Source organism: Nycticebus coucang, chromosome 3, assembly GCF_027406575.1.
Source record: "Nycticebus coucang isolate mNycCou1 chromosome 3, mNycCou1.pri, whole genome shotgun sequence".
Lineage (NCBI taxonomy): Eukaryota > Metazoa > Chordata > Mammalia > Primates > Lorisidae > Nycticebus > Nycticebus coucang.
Genome location: NC_069782.1, coordinates 139,783,606 through 139,803,602, shown reverse-complemented (window position 1 = coordinate 139,803,602; position 19,997 = coordinate 139,783,606). Strand labels below are relative to the sequence as shown.

Here is a 19,997-nt window from a genome sequence, read left to right as displayed (position 1 = left end):
CAGGAATTCATTTACAGAAACATAAAAAAATCAACTTTATCCCGTCTCTTCACAACAAGGATTCATAATATTTTTTAGCCTCAAACCTGTTTTACTTTCTTTTTAACATATTAATTTTTATATGTTTGCTTTATGTATCTTAAACTTACATATTTTAATATTTTTTGTTTCAGAATATTAGGGGATACAAATGTTTTGATCATATGAATTGCTTTTATACTGTTTGAGTCAAAGTTTTAAGTGTGCCCATCAACTGGATAGTGTGCATTTTTTGTTTGGTTTTTTGATATAGGATCTTGCTCTGTTGCCAGGCTAGAGTGCACACAATCATATTTTTATTTATTTATTTATTTTTATTGAGACAGAGTCTCACTTTGTCGCCCTCTGTAGAGTGCCTTAGCATCATACTCACAGCAACCTCAAACTCTTGGGCTCAAGCGATTCTCTTGCCTCAGCCTCCAGAGCAGCTGGGACTACTGGTGCCTACCACAATGCCTAGTGTGTGTGTGTGTGTGTGTGTGTGTGTGTGTGTGTGTTTAGCAGGCCCAGACTGGATTTGAACCCACCAGCTCCAGAGCATGTGGCTGGTGCCCTAACCACTGGGCTACATATTGTGTGCATTTTTTTTTTCTTTTTTTTAAAGACAGGGTCTTGCTCTGTTGCCAGGCTAGAGTGCATACAATACTATTTTTAATAAACCATAATATGCAGGCCATGGAGGATATGACGAAGTAGACATATTCATATGTTTCTGGTAGGAGGTTGAATATCCATACCCTTTTGAGACTATACCTTAGTAACATTAGATAATACTTAAAACATGCATAGCCTATGATCTACCACCTTTAGAAATCTATCCTACAGACATAAAAACACCAATATGGTAAAAACTCTGTGCAAGAATATTTATTGTGGTAATTTATGAGGTGGCAAAGATATTTTAGAAACAGCCAGAATAATAGGAGAACATTTGAGTAAATGATGGTTCAAGCATACAATGGAAAACTATGTAGCCATGGCAAGAGGAGGTAAATGGCTGATATGGAATATTTTTTAAGACAGATTAAGTTAAAAACAGGTTGCCAAGTAAGTAGTATGCATACTATGAGGCTATTTTTGGATCTAAAAAAATAAAAAATATATATATATTAAAAGAAAAGATAGATTAAGCAAGTGTAAAAATTTTCATAATTCTTGGAACTTGGTGTTAAGTACACAGGGGTTAACTATACTAATCTCAACTGTTCTTTATTTTTGAAAATGTTTTGCAATAAAAAATGCTTAAAGGATATCAGCACAGACTAGAAAGGCGTGGAGCAATGCTGGTTATCTCCAGAGGAGCAGAATGGGAAGGGAATATGAGATACGCTGAATCTTTTCCATATATACCTCCTATTGCCCAACTTACAATTTTTTAAAAATTCAATCATGAAAAAAGAACAATTTGTGGGAATCTAAAACATAAGCACCGTCATTCACAGGAACAACCTGTGGTTTGGGAGAGTGATTTTCAATTTTTTTTTAGCTTGGAATCCTTTCTACAAAGAAAGCTGGCTCCCCAGCCCAGTATATTCAACAAATAAAAGAGGAGCTATTCTGATCCAGCACCCTGGCGCCACCCCCACCAGGCAGTCCCAAAGACACCTCTAAGGAACACAATTTGGAATCAAAGCTCCGGGAGGGAGGAAGTGTGTCTGGGTTGTTCAAACCTTAATTAACTTGGACTCTCCAGGAGGTTCAAGAATTTGTAACTGTAGGCCAACCCAATGTGGAAGAAAGGGTACAATTTTCCAAACCTGAAACACATTCTAATAGCATGGCCTACATTTGCATAATCACCATTTTCTATGACAAAGTAAACTTCTCCATCTAATTACAATTGATGAGGTCCATCTCTGCTAAGGTAATAATACAGGGGGAAACTCTGAGGTCTCATTCCAAATAAGAGCTAATACTTTGGGTAATTCTACCATGAAAAGCCCTCATTGCCTCATCTGGGCTGTAAATAATTTAAGCCAATAAGAGTTTCCATTTATGGTTCGGGCCTGAATTGTAGAAACCCAAGTGCCCCTTTCAGACCACCCCCTCTGCCTTGTTCAGAGGTTTAGCGCATTTCCAGAGGGCAGCAGTGTGTGGCTCAGGCCACTCCCTTCCTCTCTCTAAAGTGCAAATGGACTCTCCATAAGTTGGGAGACTTTGAGTCTGAGCCTGGCTAGCAAGGACTGAGCCCTTCTGCAGTGAAGAGAGGAGGGCTGTGGAGAGGTAGTATTTTTGCCTCTCCACAGTGGTTCACATAAAGATGAGCTCACACCACTGAACTTTCAAGCGGGCAAAGTGGCTGATCCTCTGAGTTTTATCACAAGGAGGACGGAGGCTGGGTGCTCTGTGGGTCCCCTCCTAGAGGGGCACGTTTGTGCCCCATGGACTCTGCTGTGGTTGGTCTGGGTTAATGTGTGCTTGAATGGCAGAGCTGACACACAGGCGGGTCTGGGCTGATCACACTCCTGGACTGTCCAGTTGCTTATAGTGACCAAGAAAGAGAACCATACACCTCTCATTGTCTCCCACAGACCACAAGGACAACTCAAGAGGCTTTTACCTGGGTGTAGCACAGCAACTACTGCTGCTGGGCAGTGGAATATGCCTCCCAAAGCAGAAACACCCTTACAGCAGCTACAGAACTGACATATTATTAACTGGAAGGTAATAATTTATCAGGGAGGATGGAGCTAAATGTGCTTTTGGACATTGAAAAACTCAAGTTGAGAGTTCATGCTATGGACGTCATCACCAAAGGCATTCAAATAAATGGGTCTCAATTCAGGGTTTCACTCAACATTTTAAAGATACCTTTTTTGAATGCTTTCTTCCCTAAGATTTTTATCAGAAATAGAAGTTGGATTGCTTTGATGCCCTTGTTGTCAGTATTGAGATAATCCTGAGATTTTTTAGTATTCTTCCAGTTAATTTTAATTTGAAGCTTTCCAACTAGTGAACTGCAAAGGTTATAGCAGCACCAAGATACTGATCCTTCAGATCGAAGGCCAAGTGCCTTTAGGGACCATGAGCAGGTTCTTCAATTTTACCAGTTTAACTTCAGTTGATCATTTTCTAAGTGAGCCATGAAATGAAAATCTTGGGAATTACAGATCTGAAGAATCTCCGTTTGCTTTGGGATGAGTCTGGGTTGAGAGTATGTGGTAAATCCTATCCAGGAAATTAATTTCTATGTGTTATATTCTTTTGCCAATATTTTATTTGATAGTTTGGTCAAGTTCTTTTTGGCCATTTATCTAAAATAAAATATCTTTTTGTTGTTGTTAAACTCAATTTAAGTTCAAGACCATATTTGATTGATACAAGGTATAAAATAAAAGGTATTATCATTCTATTTTATTCTTGAAACAGTTTATATAAACATGACTATTATGAGCACTATGGGCGATCTGAATGATGAGGGAGAGAAGGATGGGAAGTGAGGTCCCCGGGTGCTACATCTAGAGTGACGTTTGTGCACTGGGGACATAAACAACTCCAAGTGGCATGATGCTGGATAGGCATTCCCAACCTGGGTTCTCTAATAAGCCTTTAAGGGGTCTTGGAAGGTAATAATTTCTCAGGGAGGATAGAGCTAAATGTGCTTTTGGACATTTAAAAACTCAAGTTGAGACCATACTTTTGAGTTTCTTTATTAATATAGTAACCTGGTGTTAAACTAAATTTGGTGTGAGGATGTCTGGTGGGTAGAGTCCTTATGTAATGAACTGCAACCTAACTTAGTACATAAACTAACTGAAAGCCCAATTCAGGAGTGTACTTTTGTAACAAATAGCCAAGTCTCAGCCAATCACAGCAGCTGAGCTTCAGGCACTCACAGGCAGCTAACACTTCAGACCTTGTTCCCATAAGGCAAATGCAAACCCACCAAGGTGAACCAGTTAAGCTGTTCCTATACCTCACTTCCATTTTCTGTCCTTAAATGCTGCCTATGTTGTGGGGTGGAGCTCTCTGAACCTCTTCTGGTTCTGACGGCTGCCAAGATTTATAAATCATTCCTTGCTCAAGCAACTCTGTTAAATTAAACTTGTCTGAAATTTTTCTTTTAACACCGATTAGATCTTAGGTTGATCTGAAAGCTTAATTGGTATATCTATGTCTTTCATTGATGAAAATGGGTCACTAGTTAATTACTCATTCATATAAGCACTTTGGTGGATAAAATCTTTCCAAACATAGAATGTAGGACAGTGGTTGCTTGGGGTATGAGGAGGAAAGAGGATTTGGGTACAAAATGCTTAGAAATTCCTAGTGGAAAGAACATCAGCCTGGAAGACAGAAGACCTGGGTTGGATCAAGTGCCAGCTTATCCACTGATTATGTAGAAAACAGGGAGAAACTAGTTTTCCATTCTAGGCCTTAGTTTCCCAATGTCTAGAATGAGGGAGGTGACCTATATGTCTATAATCCTTTCCAGATGTAAAATATCAGTGCTCATATGGTTCTAAATTTTAAAATTCCTCTGCTCCCAGAAATCTTGCCAAGGTAAACCCCAAGATCCAGGATAATGACAACTTTCTCTAAATGTTCTCAGTGTAAACAGGAAACCCATGTTTTTCCCACTCCCTGACCCGATGAATGCAGTGTTTGTCCTCCCTCTCTAAGCGCTCCTCTTTTTAACTGTGCATCCATTCACAAGCACGTTCATTGTTCAGATATGCTTCTCCATGCTGGTGGGAGTCTCATCTTTATTGAAGATGAGCTCCTAGCACCAAGCATCTTATTTACGAATAATTCTACCACCAGGGTGCCCAGTACTATGTTGAGATGATACACAGATGAACTCAAGACACAGGGGCCCGGTGCCTCACTGAGAGCAGACCCACATCAAGTGTGTGCTTTACGGTTTAACAGACACCAGGGTCAGGGCAGTAAGAGAATGAGATAGAGTCTGTGTCTCTGCTCCCCCAGTGACTAACTGAGGGCCACTCACTGAGTTACTCCAAGCCCCAGTTTGTTTGTAAAAAAGGGAGAATAAAAGTTCATCTTACGATATTTGTACCAGAATGTTTATTGCAGCCCAATTCATAACTGCTAAGTCATGAAAGAAACCCAAGTGCCCATCGACCCACCAATGGATTAATAAATTGTGGTATATGGAACATATTCCTCTTAGAAAAGTATCTCAAGAATGGAAGAAAAAGTATCTAATGTACTCAGCCCTACTATGAAACCAATTTATAGCTTTCATATGAAAGCTATAACCCAATTATAGCCCAAGAATATAGGGAAAGGGAGGGGAGGGGAGGGGTGAGGATGGGTGGAGGGAGGGTAATTGGTGGGACCACACCTACGGTGCATCTTACAAGGGTACATGTGAAACTTACTAAATGTAGAATATAAATGTCTTAACACAATAACTAAGAAAATGCCATGAAGGCTATGTTAACCAGTTTGATGAAAATATTTCAAATTGTAGATAAAACCAGCACATTGTACCCCAAGATTGCATTAATGTACACAGCTATGATTTAATAAAATAAATAAATAAATGGAAAATTCATTTTACCAGACTACTGAAAAGATGAAATGCCACAATGTATCTCAAGTGCCTTGGTACAATGCCTGGCACCCAGAAGGCTCCTATAAATAAGCGTTTATCACCTTCTTTCCTCTAACATGGCAATTTTTAACTGGTGTGCCATAGTACCCTGGTGTGCTGTGAGAAGATCTTAGGGGTGCCCCGAAATTTTTAAAGATCATTAATTAAATTATTTTCAAAAGAAGTTCAAAGCATAGTAAGTATATTCTTTTTAAAATTCTTTTTTAAAAATCAACATAATTTAAGTGTGCCATGGAAGTTTAACCATAGGTTAAAATGTGCCATGAGATAAAAAAGGTTGCTAGACACTGCTTTAACAGTTAAAAGATGTGCTACAATAATTCTGGGTTGGGGAAAAAATAGTGCTGTGATTATGTAAGAGAAAGTCCACGTTCTTGGAAAATTTATGCTGAAATAGAGATGAAAAAGTACAATGTCTCCAACATACTCTACGATGATGATTTAGGGAAAAAATGTATAGCTAACTACACAGACAGATAGATGTATAGATAGATGAAAGAGAACGATAAAGTAAGTGAGGGGAAATGCAAAGGAGTAGTGAATCCAGGCAAAATTTTATGGGAGCTCTTATAGCTTTTCCGCAAGTTGGAAATACACTAAAAGTTACCAAAAATAAATTTTAAAAGATATGCTCTAGGCAGAAGAGCAGACTGAAGTGTTGATGGCCTCTCCTTGCTTTGCTCCCAGGAAGGACACCAGTGACAGATGCACTTGAAATTTTCCAGCCCAAGGTCAAATCTCTAAGAGAGCTTAGGTGCTGGGGTTGCAACCAAAGTCCTAATTACCAACCTAAAGGGGCAATCATAATTCTCAGCCTGGGGGGAGGCTTTCTGACCTTGATTGCCCCCATGTGGGATCAGGAGCTTGCACGGGTACATGTTCACATGCATGCAAGGGCCATTCATTTAAAACCAGATGCTGTTTCTAATAGTTCATAGGATTGGGTCCCAGACCACTGAACTTACCCACAAATCTTTTATAGATGGATAGAAATGTAAAAAGGAACAAACGGACTTGTATATGAAGATTCTGAGACCTTTTGATGCCCTTTGGTGCACAAAGGAATAGGCTTTGCAGGTTAGTTCAAAGAAGCCCAATTTCAAATAACTCAGAGTTGTAATAAAAATTTAGCTTGAGGCAATAGGCCCGTGGGGTTAGGGAAGTCTCCCAAAGTGCTTCCCAGAGCTACAAAGTGTAGATTGGATCTTCAATAAACCACATCTGTGCTCCAGCCTTTCTTAGATACGACCTAATTTTATCTGGTATAGGATCTACGGGCCTTGGCTGATTTTGTGCTAAACACACCTAAGGAAAGACCTAGGACAGGTGTTTATTCCTCGTGATGTTAACTTTGAACATTGTGGAGTTCATAGCTACACATCTTGGCTTAAATTGAACGGTAGGTAAAGATGCTTTTATTGATACTTGCAAATATTTTATAGAGTATATTAGCTTTGACTTAGAGTAAATTTACTTTTATTGGTGCTAAGGTTGCCTATGAAACTTGGGTAGTTCACCTGGTGAGCAACTTCACCATCTCTGTAAACTTCGTTGACATGGAATGTTAAAGCTGTAGGGTCATCCAGTCTACTCTTAACTATTTCTATGAGGACAGAGAATCCTAGTAGATGTCGAGGAACTTAATCTGTGGTCAATTAACAGTGGCAGATTTACAATTAAAACTCAGGTCTCACTGAAAAAAATCTATAAATTGCAGACTTAATCAATTAAGGTAAATATAATAAATGATGTTACAAAGTAAGATATGACTTTATATTCTAATGTGGAAAGATGTCTAGGAATCAATTAAAATATGTATTGACAACTTATGTTAGGTAAAAAAACAAATTGCATAACATATTAATATGGCACAATCTTATTTTTTTCCCTTTTTTATATGGCACAATTTTATTTTTCCATGAAATACTTTCACTAATGAAACAAGCCCACCTACGGTGGCTAGAGAGAGATGTAGTAACAGTATAAGACGTTTAACCTCAGTTTTCCCTGCAAAGTCAGATTTCTAGTTTTTCATGTTTCTATACTGTTAGAATTTTTTAATGCAATGTTTGTACTGCTTTTGCAACAAGAAAAAATAATGAAGATTTGTAAAAAAGAAAAGAAACCCCCCAGAAAGCAAAACCCACCCAAGTCTCCTATCTGTCCCTCTTGGCTCTGAGAAAGCACAAGGTGACCCCCTGTTGAAAGGACAGAAGCAATGACAGAGATGGAGTGGTGGGGGAGGGCATAGCAGATGTCACATCAATTACTACTCCTCATGCTCAAAGAGGTCACTCTGCTCTTCATGGTCTCAGAAGGCCAGGGCAGACAGACAGATGTTCTGGAAACAACCACCCATCTGGGGGCAACTTATGACTTAAAACTCTGACCTCTCACACACATTTACGTTTCCCTGAGCTTCAGTTTTCTTATTTATACAAATTCACCTACATGCAGGGTCTTGATGAGAAAGAAACCATAAAAACAATGTGTATTGTCCAGGCCAGGGAGGCCCATCTGTGGCACTAGCACTAAATAAACTCTGAAGTGTCTGTGAAAACTGCAAGGCAGTTTTATGGGGACAGTCACAGGCAAAGTGCATCTGAGGCAGGGACAAGAAAACTATTTACAGCCTGAGAGGCCCCAAGGCCCCTTCCAGAAACCTGATTACTCTGTTTATGATGAATCCAGCCACTAAGGAGAAAGAGCCTGGGCTCAGTCAGATGGCAGGGGCTTAAGTGAAAGTGAACACCCAGCTCTGGGGACCCTGGGGCAAGATGGGAGGGGCTGGGTACAGACACAAATCACTCTACCACAGGCAAACATGGCACACAACTGTCAGTTCAGTGTCCCATTGCTATCAAAAATAACACATTTCACAACAATGAAAGACACGGATTCTAGCAGAGTTGAGACAAATTTAAATGCAGCCAAGGGTGGAGGGCTCGATGGTGGTAGTAGCTGGTTTGTGTGGTTGTTTTAGATTTTTGTGGCAGTTCAAATATGTTCTGAAGGTTCATTCCCATATCCCTGTGTCACTCTGGTTTCTTGCTTAAAAACAGGGAGCTTTATTTTTATTTTATGATTTTAGAGACACTGTCTAATTCTGTCTCCCAGGCTCAACTATAGCAAGGTGATCTCAGCTCACTGCAACCTCCAACTCTTGGGCTCAAGCCTCTTCCTGCCTCTGCCTCCAAAATAGCTAGGACTAAAAGCACGTGCCAACACACCCCAGTAATTTTTTTAAAAACTTCTCATGGAGACAGGGTCTTGCTATATTGCCCAGGCTGGTCTCAAACTTCTGGCTTCCAATGGTCCACCCACCTCAGCCTCCTGAAGTGCCAAGATTATAGGCGTAAGCCACTGTACTGGGCCTAGTTTTTTTTTTTTGAGACAAGATCTCTCTCTGTTCCCCATGCTAGAGTGAAGTGGTACAGTCACAGCTCACTGGAACCTCGAACCCAAAACGGGGAGCTTCAGAAGCAGCAACTACCCTTTGCTCCACAAACATTAATGATCTTACAGTGGCAGAGTCCTGGGTATTTCTGGTTTTACTTGATGAAATGTGTTTCTGAAAAGATTCATGTAAATGGAATCAGACAGAGAAAGTGCTGGCACAGGACTAGAACCCACTTGTAGAGGAAACTGCAGCAAGGCCCTCTTGGAATCTCCGTGGGGCTGGAAGGGTGGGGTAATGGGGGAATTTTGTTCTCCTCATTTTTTTCTTTTCTGCTTGAAATTTCACAACAAGCATAAGTTTTGTAAGCAGAAAAAAACAACAGAAATGCATACTTGTACACAAAAGAAACTCGCTGGGCACCCATTGGAGTTTGGCAAGGTATCCTTCTGGCAACAGAATAATCACCCCTCGATGTTTCCCTTCACCTTTGGAGGTCAGTATTTGTAGGCAGAAAAAGAAATAAAAATCTCTCTGAGGGACTCTTCTGTGACATGCACAAAGGAGCATTGCAAAGAATTTTTCACTGGTGGCTTAATCAGTTCTTAATTTCTCAGCTTGTCTTCAAATGCCTATATTTTTGCATTTCAGGTTTTCCTAAAGAGAGAGACACCTGCATTCAGTTTTATTTGCCAGAAATGGCAAGCTGGGGACCAGAATCTGACAGAGGGTAATGCAGGGACTGTCTGGGGCAGGCTTTGTCCTTGTTCCCCAGACGTCCTTAGGAAGACTCATGTGACCAGCAAGACTTCACAGCATTTATAACGATAAGAACAGTCAGACGATGCCTTTCCCCTTCCTCAGGGTCCATGGAAAATGTTTAGAGATTCTGTTTAGAGAAATATCAGAGTTCATCTTGGGAGATACTGTCGGGTGTAGAAGAATTTGACCTTGTCATCTTGCTCCGTGGTTGGCCAAGGCCAGAGCAGTCCCTGCTGCCTTCGAGGCAGCCTCAACTCCTCAGCAGCTTGTTGGGTAGGAGTAGGGGACGTGAGAAGGACTTACCAAAAATCACAGCAAAGAAGAGACCCCTGAGATCTTCAGAGAGGACCAGTGTCAACTTGGTGATCACCAGTGAGGCTTTCAGAGCCAGGCTGCCTGGGCTCAAATCCCAAGCCTCCGTCTATCACTGTGTGACCTTATACAAACCGAGTCTCTTAGTCACTAGGCTGCAGTTTGGGTAATAATAGTGTCCACCTCATGGGTTCATCTGGAGGGTAAAATGAATTGATACAATACTAAAATGTTAAGAACACAGCAAGCACTACATAAATGTTGGCTGTTGTTATCATGCTACAACATCCGGGGCTCTGCCTCCTGTCAGCTCCCTGTGAAGAAAGCGAAATGTTTCCCTGTTGCTTCTCAGGCTCCAGCCAGATAAACTCCCCACCTCCAGGCATTTGGAGGCAGCTGTATTTAAGAATTTCTGGATATAAATATTAGTTATCAAGAACCATCAACATGAATTAGCAGATTGCGTGTGCTTGCCTGGCACATAAGTAATTTAAAAGTGCTTTCATAGGAGCCTTGAAACGTCTCTAAGGGGGAACAGATATGACCCCAGGTATTACCAGACAGATTCAAGCAAGAGAAACTGATACCAGGACTCAGTCAAATTCACACAGCCAGCAGAGCCGGCCTTACACAGGATGCTTTCAGCTCTTCATCGCTAAAATGGGGTAAAGTCCAACTGTGGTTACTTTACTCCTCCCTCAGCAGTTCACAGCTCTTTGTAACATACCCTGTCTTATGTGGTCCTCACAAGGGCAAGACCACTCTATGTATGGGCTGTCCCAAGGTCTCTGCCCTCTGGTGCTGGCCACTGTACTAGAAGACTGTATTGAAGGGCAGCTCAAGATGGGAGGAATAGTCAAATTAATATATCCCACAAGCCGGGTGAAAACCCAGTCATTTACCTTCCAAAATTATTATTTGTGTGTTCTTGTCCCCAGGTAAGGAAACAGAGCCTCATAGAAGTGACTTGTCTGAGGTGATACAGCTAGTGGCTCCAGAACTAGGGCTTGAACTTAGATCTCTCAACTCTAAATCCACAGAAAAGGGTCTCCGGTTCACTGGGCAGCACAGGAAGGTGAGGATGAGGCATAGAACAGACCACAGAGTTGCTCTGCCCATGTCTGTCCTCCTGCCACCCAAACCCTTTATGAAGGGGACCAGTGGATCCCAGCTCTTCCCTGTGCCCAGACCAGACCCTAGGACAAATTCAATGCACAGGGTCTGGCTCTGGCCCACTGGTCCCCCAGTCCAGAGCTGGGGGAGAGGCCTCAGGGCAGGGCTGCAGACACAGAGGTGGCTCCATGGCCCAAAGTGTATAGAAACAGGCCCTGGTGTGGGGGTTTCTCTAGCACACCCCATCAGGATCTAGGGTCATGTCATGAGGAGTCTGACCTCAAAGACAGAGGACAGTCCTCACCAAACTAGCCACTGACCCAAAGCTGCCACGTCTTGTCATGAACCTCCTTGCCCCTCCACTCAACCCCTAGGACCTAAACCCTGCACTTCACGGCTTGCTTGTCTAAAAGTTTACACACCTACACGTGGAGGCCTGTCCTAAGCTTGTGCTGGCTTGTGGCAGGAGAGAGAGGCTGCTGCCCACTTTACCAATCGAATTGGAAAAATACAGGCCCAGGCAAAGGCACACGAGCAGGTGCTCTGGGGCAGGGTTCAGCCGATGCCTTTTGTTTTGCTGGTGCTTGGTCTCCCCCTCCCTTTCCCCCCTCCCTTTCCTCCTGCACTCATGCCCAGGGAGAAGAGCGGAGGCACAGGGGCTGGGAGAGCTCCAGGCAGTGGGAAAACAATAGAATCCAAAGAGAGGAAGGGAGCTGTCACAATTGGTGGAAAAGGAGAGAAGAAGCTTTAGCTAACAGGGGTATCCAAACTTTTTTCTTTTCTGCTGCACATTGGAAGAATAAGAGTTGTCTTGGGTTTACACATCAAATGCAGAAACACTAACAGCAGCTGATGACCAAAAGAAAAGGTCCAAGCACCCTTTTCACAATGTCCGACAACTCAGATAAGCAAAGCAGCCCTCAAATAATCTGCATGCGGTCCATGAGCTGCAGGTTGGACAGCCCTGCTGGCAGTTCTAGGGGATTAACGTGCATATTGTAGAGAGAGAACAAAACTAAAAACAAACAAAAATATTATACAGCACCAACCATTTTCCCAAGGGATCAACAAATGCTATCGTACATAGTCCTTACTTCCAAATATATTTTCTGGTTCACATTTCAAAATTACACTCCCTTAAGAAATAGTCCACTTCAACATAACATGAAAAAATCTTTAAAAATAAAAAAATTAATAAATAACTCTAACTTTTTTTTCCCTAAACTAATGCTGAATTCTAGAAAGTCTGTGAATGCCTTCAATCTTAAGAATTTATATTAGCTTTTTTATCTGTGTGTTGCAATACTAGCTGGACTGAATCTAACAGCTCTCCACCTCTGTGTAGGGCAATGATTTTCAACTGGTGTGCCACGGAAATGAGGATGTTTGATGTCCTGCGAAAATTTTTAAAGCTCGTTAATTAAATTATTTTGGAAAGAAGTTCAAAGCACAGTAAGTACATTCTTTTACTCCTTTTTTTGATCAGCATAATTTGAGTGTGTCATTAAGTTTAACTAGCGGTTCAAGGGTACTGTGAGATAACAAAAGGTTAAAAAACACTGGTCTACAGACATTTTTCTGAACAATACATCTGTATCCCCTCTAGGCTTAGACACGGCAGTTGATACAAATGCTTTGAAGATGACAATGACAATGGATAAAATGCTTCTATACTCACATTTGTCCCCGTGGAAGGCAAAGGAAATGCAGGATTTGACTGAGCAAATGACCTGGCCGGAATGGCTGCCAAAGGCGGTCCAAGATTTGAGGCATAATCTAAAGGATGAATTACACAAGCCAGTTGAATTCTCGGTTATTGACTTTACTTTTAAGAGTCATGACTAGGACATAAGGGGGAAGAGAAAACTGAAAATTTCCTGTTATCATATGTATTGGTGATTGGCATGATTATACCTCTGGACACGTTGGTAATCAGCAAAGCTTTATGTCTAAAATATCTCAGGAAATACTGAAGGGCCCAGATCTCAGGCCCAATTTTAGTGTCCTGGGATCCATTAGCTGTATACATATATAAGGACATATCAGAATGCAATGGGCCTCTAGGAAACTGATTCCAGCTTTCAGCTCTGACCCGTAGGCTCACCTTCACTCCCAGCAGGGTTATACATGGCTGTGCTGCTGGGAGAGGCACACAGCGTTCCCTCTGCTGAACCAAGTATACACCGCACGCCAGCACTGCAGAGGGGGAGGAAAGGAAAAGCAGCTCCTCAGTAAGTTAAACAAAGACCCAGAAGTTTCCCTCCTGTGAAATAATCCAAATGTCCATCAAAAAAAGAATGGATAACTGCTGGTGGGACTGCAAACTAATGCAGCCTCTTTGGAAAGACGTATGGAGAATCCTCAAAGAACTAAAAGTAGAACTCCCATTACTAGGTATCTGTCCAGAACGAAGAAAATCATTTTGCCATAAGGACATCTGCACTTGAATGTTTACTGCAGCCCAATTCATAATTGCCAAGATGTGGAATCAACCCAAGTGCCCATCAGCCCATGAATGATCAGTAAACTGTGGTATATGTATACCATGGAATACTATTCAGCCATAAAAAGATGGAGACTTACATTTTTTGTATTTACCTGGATGGAGCTGAAGCACTTTCTTCTCAGTAAAGCATCACAAGAATGGAAAAGCAAGTATCCAACGTACTCAAGACTAATATGAAACCAATACGTAAACAACTACATGCCCACACGAAACAGAAACACAAGTATATTCAAGTGGGGATGGGGGAGACAGGAGAAAGGGGAGAAGGGAGGGGATTGGTAAACTCTCACTTAATGTGCACAATTTAAGGGTATATAGCATACCCCCTGGATGAAGGGCTCAAAAAAAAAAAAATGCTAACTCCCATTCCCCCTCCTCTATACTATTTTCTGCCTCTATAACTTTGCCTGCTCTAGGTAGTTCGTATAAGTGGGATGGCGCAGTATTGGTCCTTGCGTGACCGGCTTGTTCCACTCAGCATAATGTCCTCCAGGCTCATCCAGGTTGTAGCATGTTTCAGAATTTCCTTCCTTTTAAACGCTGAGTAATATTCCATTGTATGGATATACCTCGTTTGCTTATCCATTCACCTGTGGATGGACATTTGGGCTGCTTCCATGTTTCAGCTATTGTGAATAACTAAGGGAGGCCTTTTGAATGCCCACATTTCCAAATGCCTAACCCTAGTCATCTACTCTACATCCCCGAGCCAGGCACCCTCTTTTCCACCTGCAGAGCAGCAGCAGCCACCTCCCAATGTCTGTGCTTACAGCAGCAGCGGGATACTGTTCCCTGGTGCCTATGGGCGTCACTGCATGGCTGAAGCCTTCAGTGGCTCCAATCCCACTCCAAGCAGAAGAGAAAGTCTTCACAGGAAGCCCAAGCACTCAGGATCTGGACCCTGGGATTTCCCTGGCTCCTCTGCCCTGTTCTCCTGCTCTGGTCACGCTGAATCTTTCCTGGGCATATAGGACCACACCAGATGTAGGACACCTGCTGTCCAGCTGCCACAGGCTCATTCCACCCCTCCCGACATGTCTTCAGGGAGGCCTCTCCCAACCATCCTATTTAAAATGTAAGGACCATGCCCCGCCCAGTGTGCATGCACACATACACTTTCCGCTTAGCACTCACCACCAGGAATGCTATCTAAGTTACCTGATCATTCTGTTTATCATCTGTCTGGCCCCCGCCCCCATTAAGCACAAGTTCCTTGAGAACAGGTTCTGTTGGCCTGTTCTGTTCTCTGCCGTTTCCTCAGCACTCGGGCAGAGCATGACACACAGCAGGTGCCCAGGGCATATCTGCTGAGTGCACGCATGAGCCTGTTCTCTAGGATAGAACTTACTTTTCAGAGAAGACCAGACATTTCTGAGCATGCAGCTTCCCTTTCACATGTAGCTCCCAGTCCTAGGCCATAAAGAAAGGAAAATGACCAAAGTAGAACTGACTTCCTGGAAAGGTGAAGGATGAGCACAGAGTCGCTGGCCAGGCAGGGAGCGTGGAGTGCCCAGAAGTTGGACCAACCCTGGAGAAGCATCTCCCTCTGGCCCACCCCTCCCTCCCTGGTTCCTCCCCTGCCCCTGCCTGCCGCCAAGCCCTCACTCATCAGCCCCTCCTCCACCCATTCCATGCCCATCTTGATCAGGAGCCCAGACTCACAAGTCGGATTCCCTCTTCCCCTGTCAGTGGACTGTTGGGCCACTGCCCACCTCCCATTCCTCTCCCTGAGGGAGACCCCACCTCTTTCTATATCCAGTTGGGAGAATCTGGCAGGTGAACTCAGTGATTTTAAAAAGCTATGAGAGACAAAATCTTCGAGCACCTCTCAGTCTCAGCCAGTTCCCCCTGAGACTGGAGGTGAGAGGGTGTGTCCCTACTGAGTCTCAGGGCTGCGCTTGGACAATGTGATCTGAGCAGAAGTGACTGACACACCACGGTGTGACTCTCCTAAGCAAGACATTTACGGTGACCTTGGACAGGATGGGAGATGGGAGGTGCAGGCCCTGAAAGGGCCTGACCCACATTTGTGTCTCTACTCTGCCACTTCCTAGTAGGGGGTCCCTGGACGTGTCTTGGGCCTCAGTTTTCTCACCTGCAAAATAAGAACAATAGTATCTACCCCATAAGAGTTGGGGCCCAAAAACCATTTAAAATATGTTGGCACACAAAAAGCATTTAAAATTTGTTGCTTATGACAATTATTACTACTACTTCAGAATATTTCAATGCATCAGTAATAAGTTTTTTTGTGGGGGGAGTTATATTATAAACAGACTTTGTTTGCAGCAGCTCAAAGCATCGTGCAACCACAGGGAAGGTGTCAGGAGGCTCCATCACCACCTTGCAGATGGGGAAGCTGAGGTCCTCTATAATAATTTGTCTAGGTCCTAACTGAAAATTACTCTCTTGCCTCTGATCCAAAATTCTGCCTTTTCTTTTTCTTTCAAACTTAGTACAATATACATATCCTCAAGGGGAAGTAGCTTCTGGGAATACTTATCCAAAAGTATCAGTTTTTCCCTCACCAGCAGCGGAAGCGGGGTTATGAGGGAAGTCCACCCAGGTTCCTAGCTGTGGCTATCAGCCTATCTTGCATGACTCACCTTCAAATCGAACACCTTCTTGTCGCAGATGCTACAGATGTGGGGCAGGTGCAGGGGGGCCACACCGTGAAGGTCATTCAGCTCATGAACCTGCAGGGGCCGCACAGACAGCATCGCCTGCTCCTCCTTAGCCCGTCGCCGGGAGCAGCTGAAACCCTGTTTGCTGTTGTTCAGCCGACCCCCAAAAGAAGGAGGGGTCCTGTCTGAGGTAGGTTCCTCCGGGTCGTACAGCTCAAAGGGCTGGCTGGGGGGTGGTAGCCACAGGTTGGGACCTGCTGTGAGATCAGGCTTGCCTTGGCCAGAGAACCGATGGGGGCTCTCCCACTGGCTGTCCGCGTCCTGTAGCAGCGGCCCCACTTCTCTTTTCAGGCCCCCCACCTGCTCAGGTGGAAATCCACCTGCCACATGCGGTCCTTGGGAGTTGGGTCCATAGAGATCTTTGGAAAAGGCAACTTGGCCATCTTGCCCTGTATGGCTGTAGTGCCCTTCGTAAGACACACTGCCTGAAGTAGAGGCCGAGGCTGGCAGGAAGCTGGGCTGACCATCCGTGTCAGAGTCATACGCCTGCCCAGAGTTGGCTTTGCCATACTCATAGAATCCCGGTGGGGCAGGTCCTGTCTTGCCAATGCCCAAGATGACGGCTGGCTGGCCAGGGGCCTGAGGCATCACCCCGCTGAAAGGATGCATCACCATGGCATTGGGAGGCTGGCTAGGAAGGCCCATGGAGGGTCCTGGGCCTCGTGTCTGGCTAGGGGGTGAAAAGGCAATGGCATTAGAGGGAAACCGGGTGCTGGGTATGGTTGTAGCATGTTGGGGTACCCCAGTGTGTCCGTGGGGGGAGCTGATCACAGATGGATGCCTCAGCTGGTTGAAGAGAGGCTGGGACATGGCCACTTTGGAAAGGACTTGGTTCAGGACTGTGGCGGCCGCAGTGTTGTTGGTGACAGCTGTCTGTGCCAACTTCAGCCGGTGGAGGGTGAGCTGGGCTTGCAGTTGAGCCAGCTGGAGACTGGCAGGCGAAGGAAGGAGAGGGTTCGGGTTACCAACCGAGAAGGGGTTCTTGTCCAGGAGCTTGGCGGCACTGCAGGAAGACAGGGTCTAGATGCACAGCTGGTTTTCAACTGGGGGGGGGGTGTCTTTTGGCTCCCACATAAATAAGGCCCTCCCACATGGGTCTCCTATATACATTTAAAAGAAAAGAAAACTGCAATAGAATGTTCAATCTCACTGGTAATTAGAAACACAAACTAAACCCATTAGAAACAAGTATCTGCCCAGCAAAATAGCAAATATTTTTTAGAAAACAGCAGCACTTAGTGTTGGAGAGACACCAGGAAATAGATCCAACATTGACGACCATCTAAACCCATCAGCTTCCTTAAGAGGCAGTCTGACGAAATACAACCATTAAAAAAAAAATGCAGTCATTCTAGTCATGTTCTTTCACCCAACAATTCAATTTTGTAACTCTAATCTAAGAAAATGAGCTGCTAAAATACAGACAAAACTTGGTACCCAAAGATGTTTAACACAGCATTATTTGAGAGTCTGAAGTTGAAGATTACAAATATCCAACAATGGGGGTATAAAATTTGAAGTGAGTAAATTATATCAACATAATGAAATGTTAAGTAACCATCTCCTATTGGCGTTTAAATTTCTACTCTATAATCTAACATTTCAGACATTCAGAAAGTGTACACAGCACCAAACTTGAGATAGAAGACATTTTGGCACCCTAAATGCCTGTTGGCTACCTGCTCCCCACCCTGCCCCCACCCCATCACTGCCCATGGTAATTGGTATCTTGGATTTGGTAAAGTTGTTATTTACCAAAAAGACAACAAAACAAAACCCCTAAAACAGGCCAGGCATGGTGGCTCACGCCTGTAATCTAGCACTCTGGGAGGCCAGAGTGGGTAGATTAGTTGAACTCAGGAGTCTGAGACCAGCCTGTGCAAGAGTGAGACTCCATGTCTAAAAAAGCCAGGTGTTGTAGGGGAGAGTCTGTAGTCCCAGCTACCAGGGAGGCTGTGGCAAGAGCTATGATACTGTGGCACTCTACCAAGGGCAGCAAAGTGAGATTCTGTCTCAAAACAAATTAAAAAAACAAACAAAAAACACCTAAATGACATGAGAAAATCTATATGCTGTAATGCTAACTGAAAAATGTGGGCTTCAAAACTGCTTACAGAGTTGTGTGTACATTTGTGCCAAACACATTTTCATCCCAGTCCTCATTTCATACCCAAAAGCAATAAAAATTAGGCTCTTGTCTAAATATGGAAATAAATTCAGTTTCTCCTATACTCTCACAACACACATCACTTCTGACACAGATGTGTGTGGGTTTTTTTTTTTACCATACACCAAGTAAGCAGTCAGTTCTGCAGTGGACCCCAGCTGGGCGTCTCCAATTCAATTCTGACCTTATCCACCTGGAAGTGGCATCAGATCCCATAGGTTGAGGGCTCCTATGAGACTGTCCCCCACTTTGGATGCCAATCACAAGCCCCAGATTGTTTTACCTGTTTTTTGTTGTTTTTTTTTTGTAGAGACAGAGTCTCACTTTATGGCCCTCGGTAGAGTGCCGTGGCCTCACACAGCTCACAACAGCCTCCAACTCCTGGGCTTAAGCGATTCTCTTGCCTCAGCCTCCCGAGTAGCTGGGACTACTGGCGCCCGCCACAACGCCCAGCTATTTTTTGGTTGCAGTTCAGCCGGGGTGGGGTTTGAACCCACCACCCTCGGTATATGGGGCCGGCGCCCTACCAACTGAGCCACAGGCGCTGCCCTGTTTTACCTGTTTTCTGACTGACCAGCTATGAGTCCAGTTTAGGCTAATTTGCTAGAGTGTCTCACAGAACTCAAGGATACACCCCAACTAGTTTATTATAAAGAGGATACCACTGAACACCAGAGGCAAGAGATCTCAAGGTAGGTGCGTGAAAAGGGGCAGGGCTTCCCTGCTCTCTCCAGGGGCTCCACACTCCCTGTGTTGAGCTATCCAGAAGTCACTGAATCTAGTCCTTTGGGGGTTTTTATGGAGGCATCATTGCATAGGCCTGATTGATTAAATCATTGGCCATTAGCCAGCCCCTGTCCTCTTATCTCCGAAGTGGGGGGTGGAGCTGAAAGTCCTAACACTACCATCCCCCCTTGGTCTTTTCTGGCAGTGACTGGTGACGGTGCCTATCAGGAAGATACATCTAGGGGCCCCAAGCCATTTTCAATTTATTAGCATACAAAAAGACATTTGTCAGATTCCAAGGATTTTAGGAGTTGTATGCAAGAAACCAAACAAAGACTAAATGTATATATTCCAAAAGATTACAGTTCCCTTCAACCCTGCTCTCAAACCCAACTGGCATAAGGAATAACCCAAAAAATTACGAGTGGAAAATCTGACTCTGAGATAGCAGGCTGGGTGGACGCTCACAGAATCTTACTGGGAGGAGCATGTCTGTTTGATATGTGCCTTTCCTGTGACCCCTGTTGCTTGGCTGTGGGGTTTTCTAGACCAAAAATCAGCATATGTGGTCTGGAAATTAGACAGACTTTCCCAGAAAGTCTGGGACGTGTGGTTATCAAAGTCTGGACTCTTTGGTTAGACCTTATTTGGGGGGCTTTAAATTCTCCTTCTGAGAAATGGATGTAATAAGGAACTATGTTAAAAACGCT

The 19,997-nt window shown here is 43.8% G+C and overlaps 1 protein-coding gene across 3 annotated transcripts in view; it reads right to left on the bottom strand.

Annotated features, from left to right (window-relative positions):
* Nucleotides 1-19,997, bottom strand: part of RBM20 (RNA binding motif protein 20) — a 213,455-nt gene that overhangs the window by 35,881 nt on the left and 157,577 nt on the right. For all 3 annotated transcript variants that reach the window (XM_053585807.1, XM_053585808.1, XM_053585809.1), the window contains exons 2-5: nt 16,317-17,397; nt 15,059-15,120; nt 13,309-13,400; nt 12,883-12,980 (exon numbers count right to left, since the gene is read on the bottom strand). In XM_053585807.1, coding sequence (XP_053441782.1) covers nt 12,883-12,980; nt 13,309-13,400; nt 15,059-15,120; nt 16,317-17,397 — 1,333 coding nt within the window. The remainder of the gene's footprint in view (nt 1-12,882; nt 12,981-13,308; nt 13,401-15,058; nt 15,121-16,316; nt 17,398-19,997) is intronic.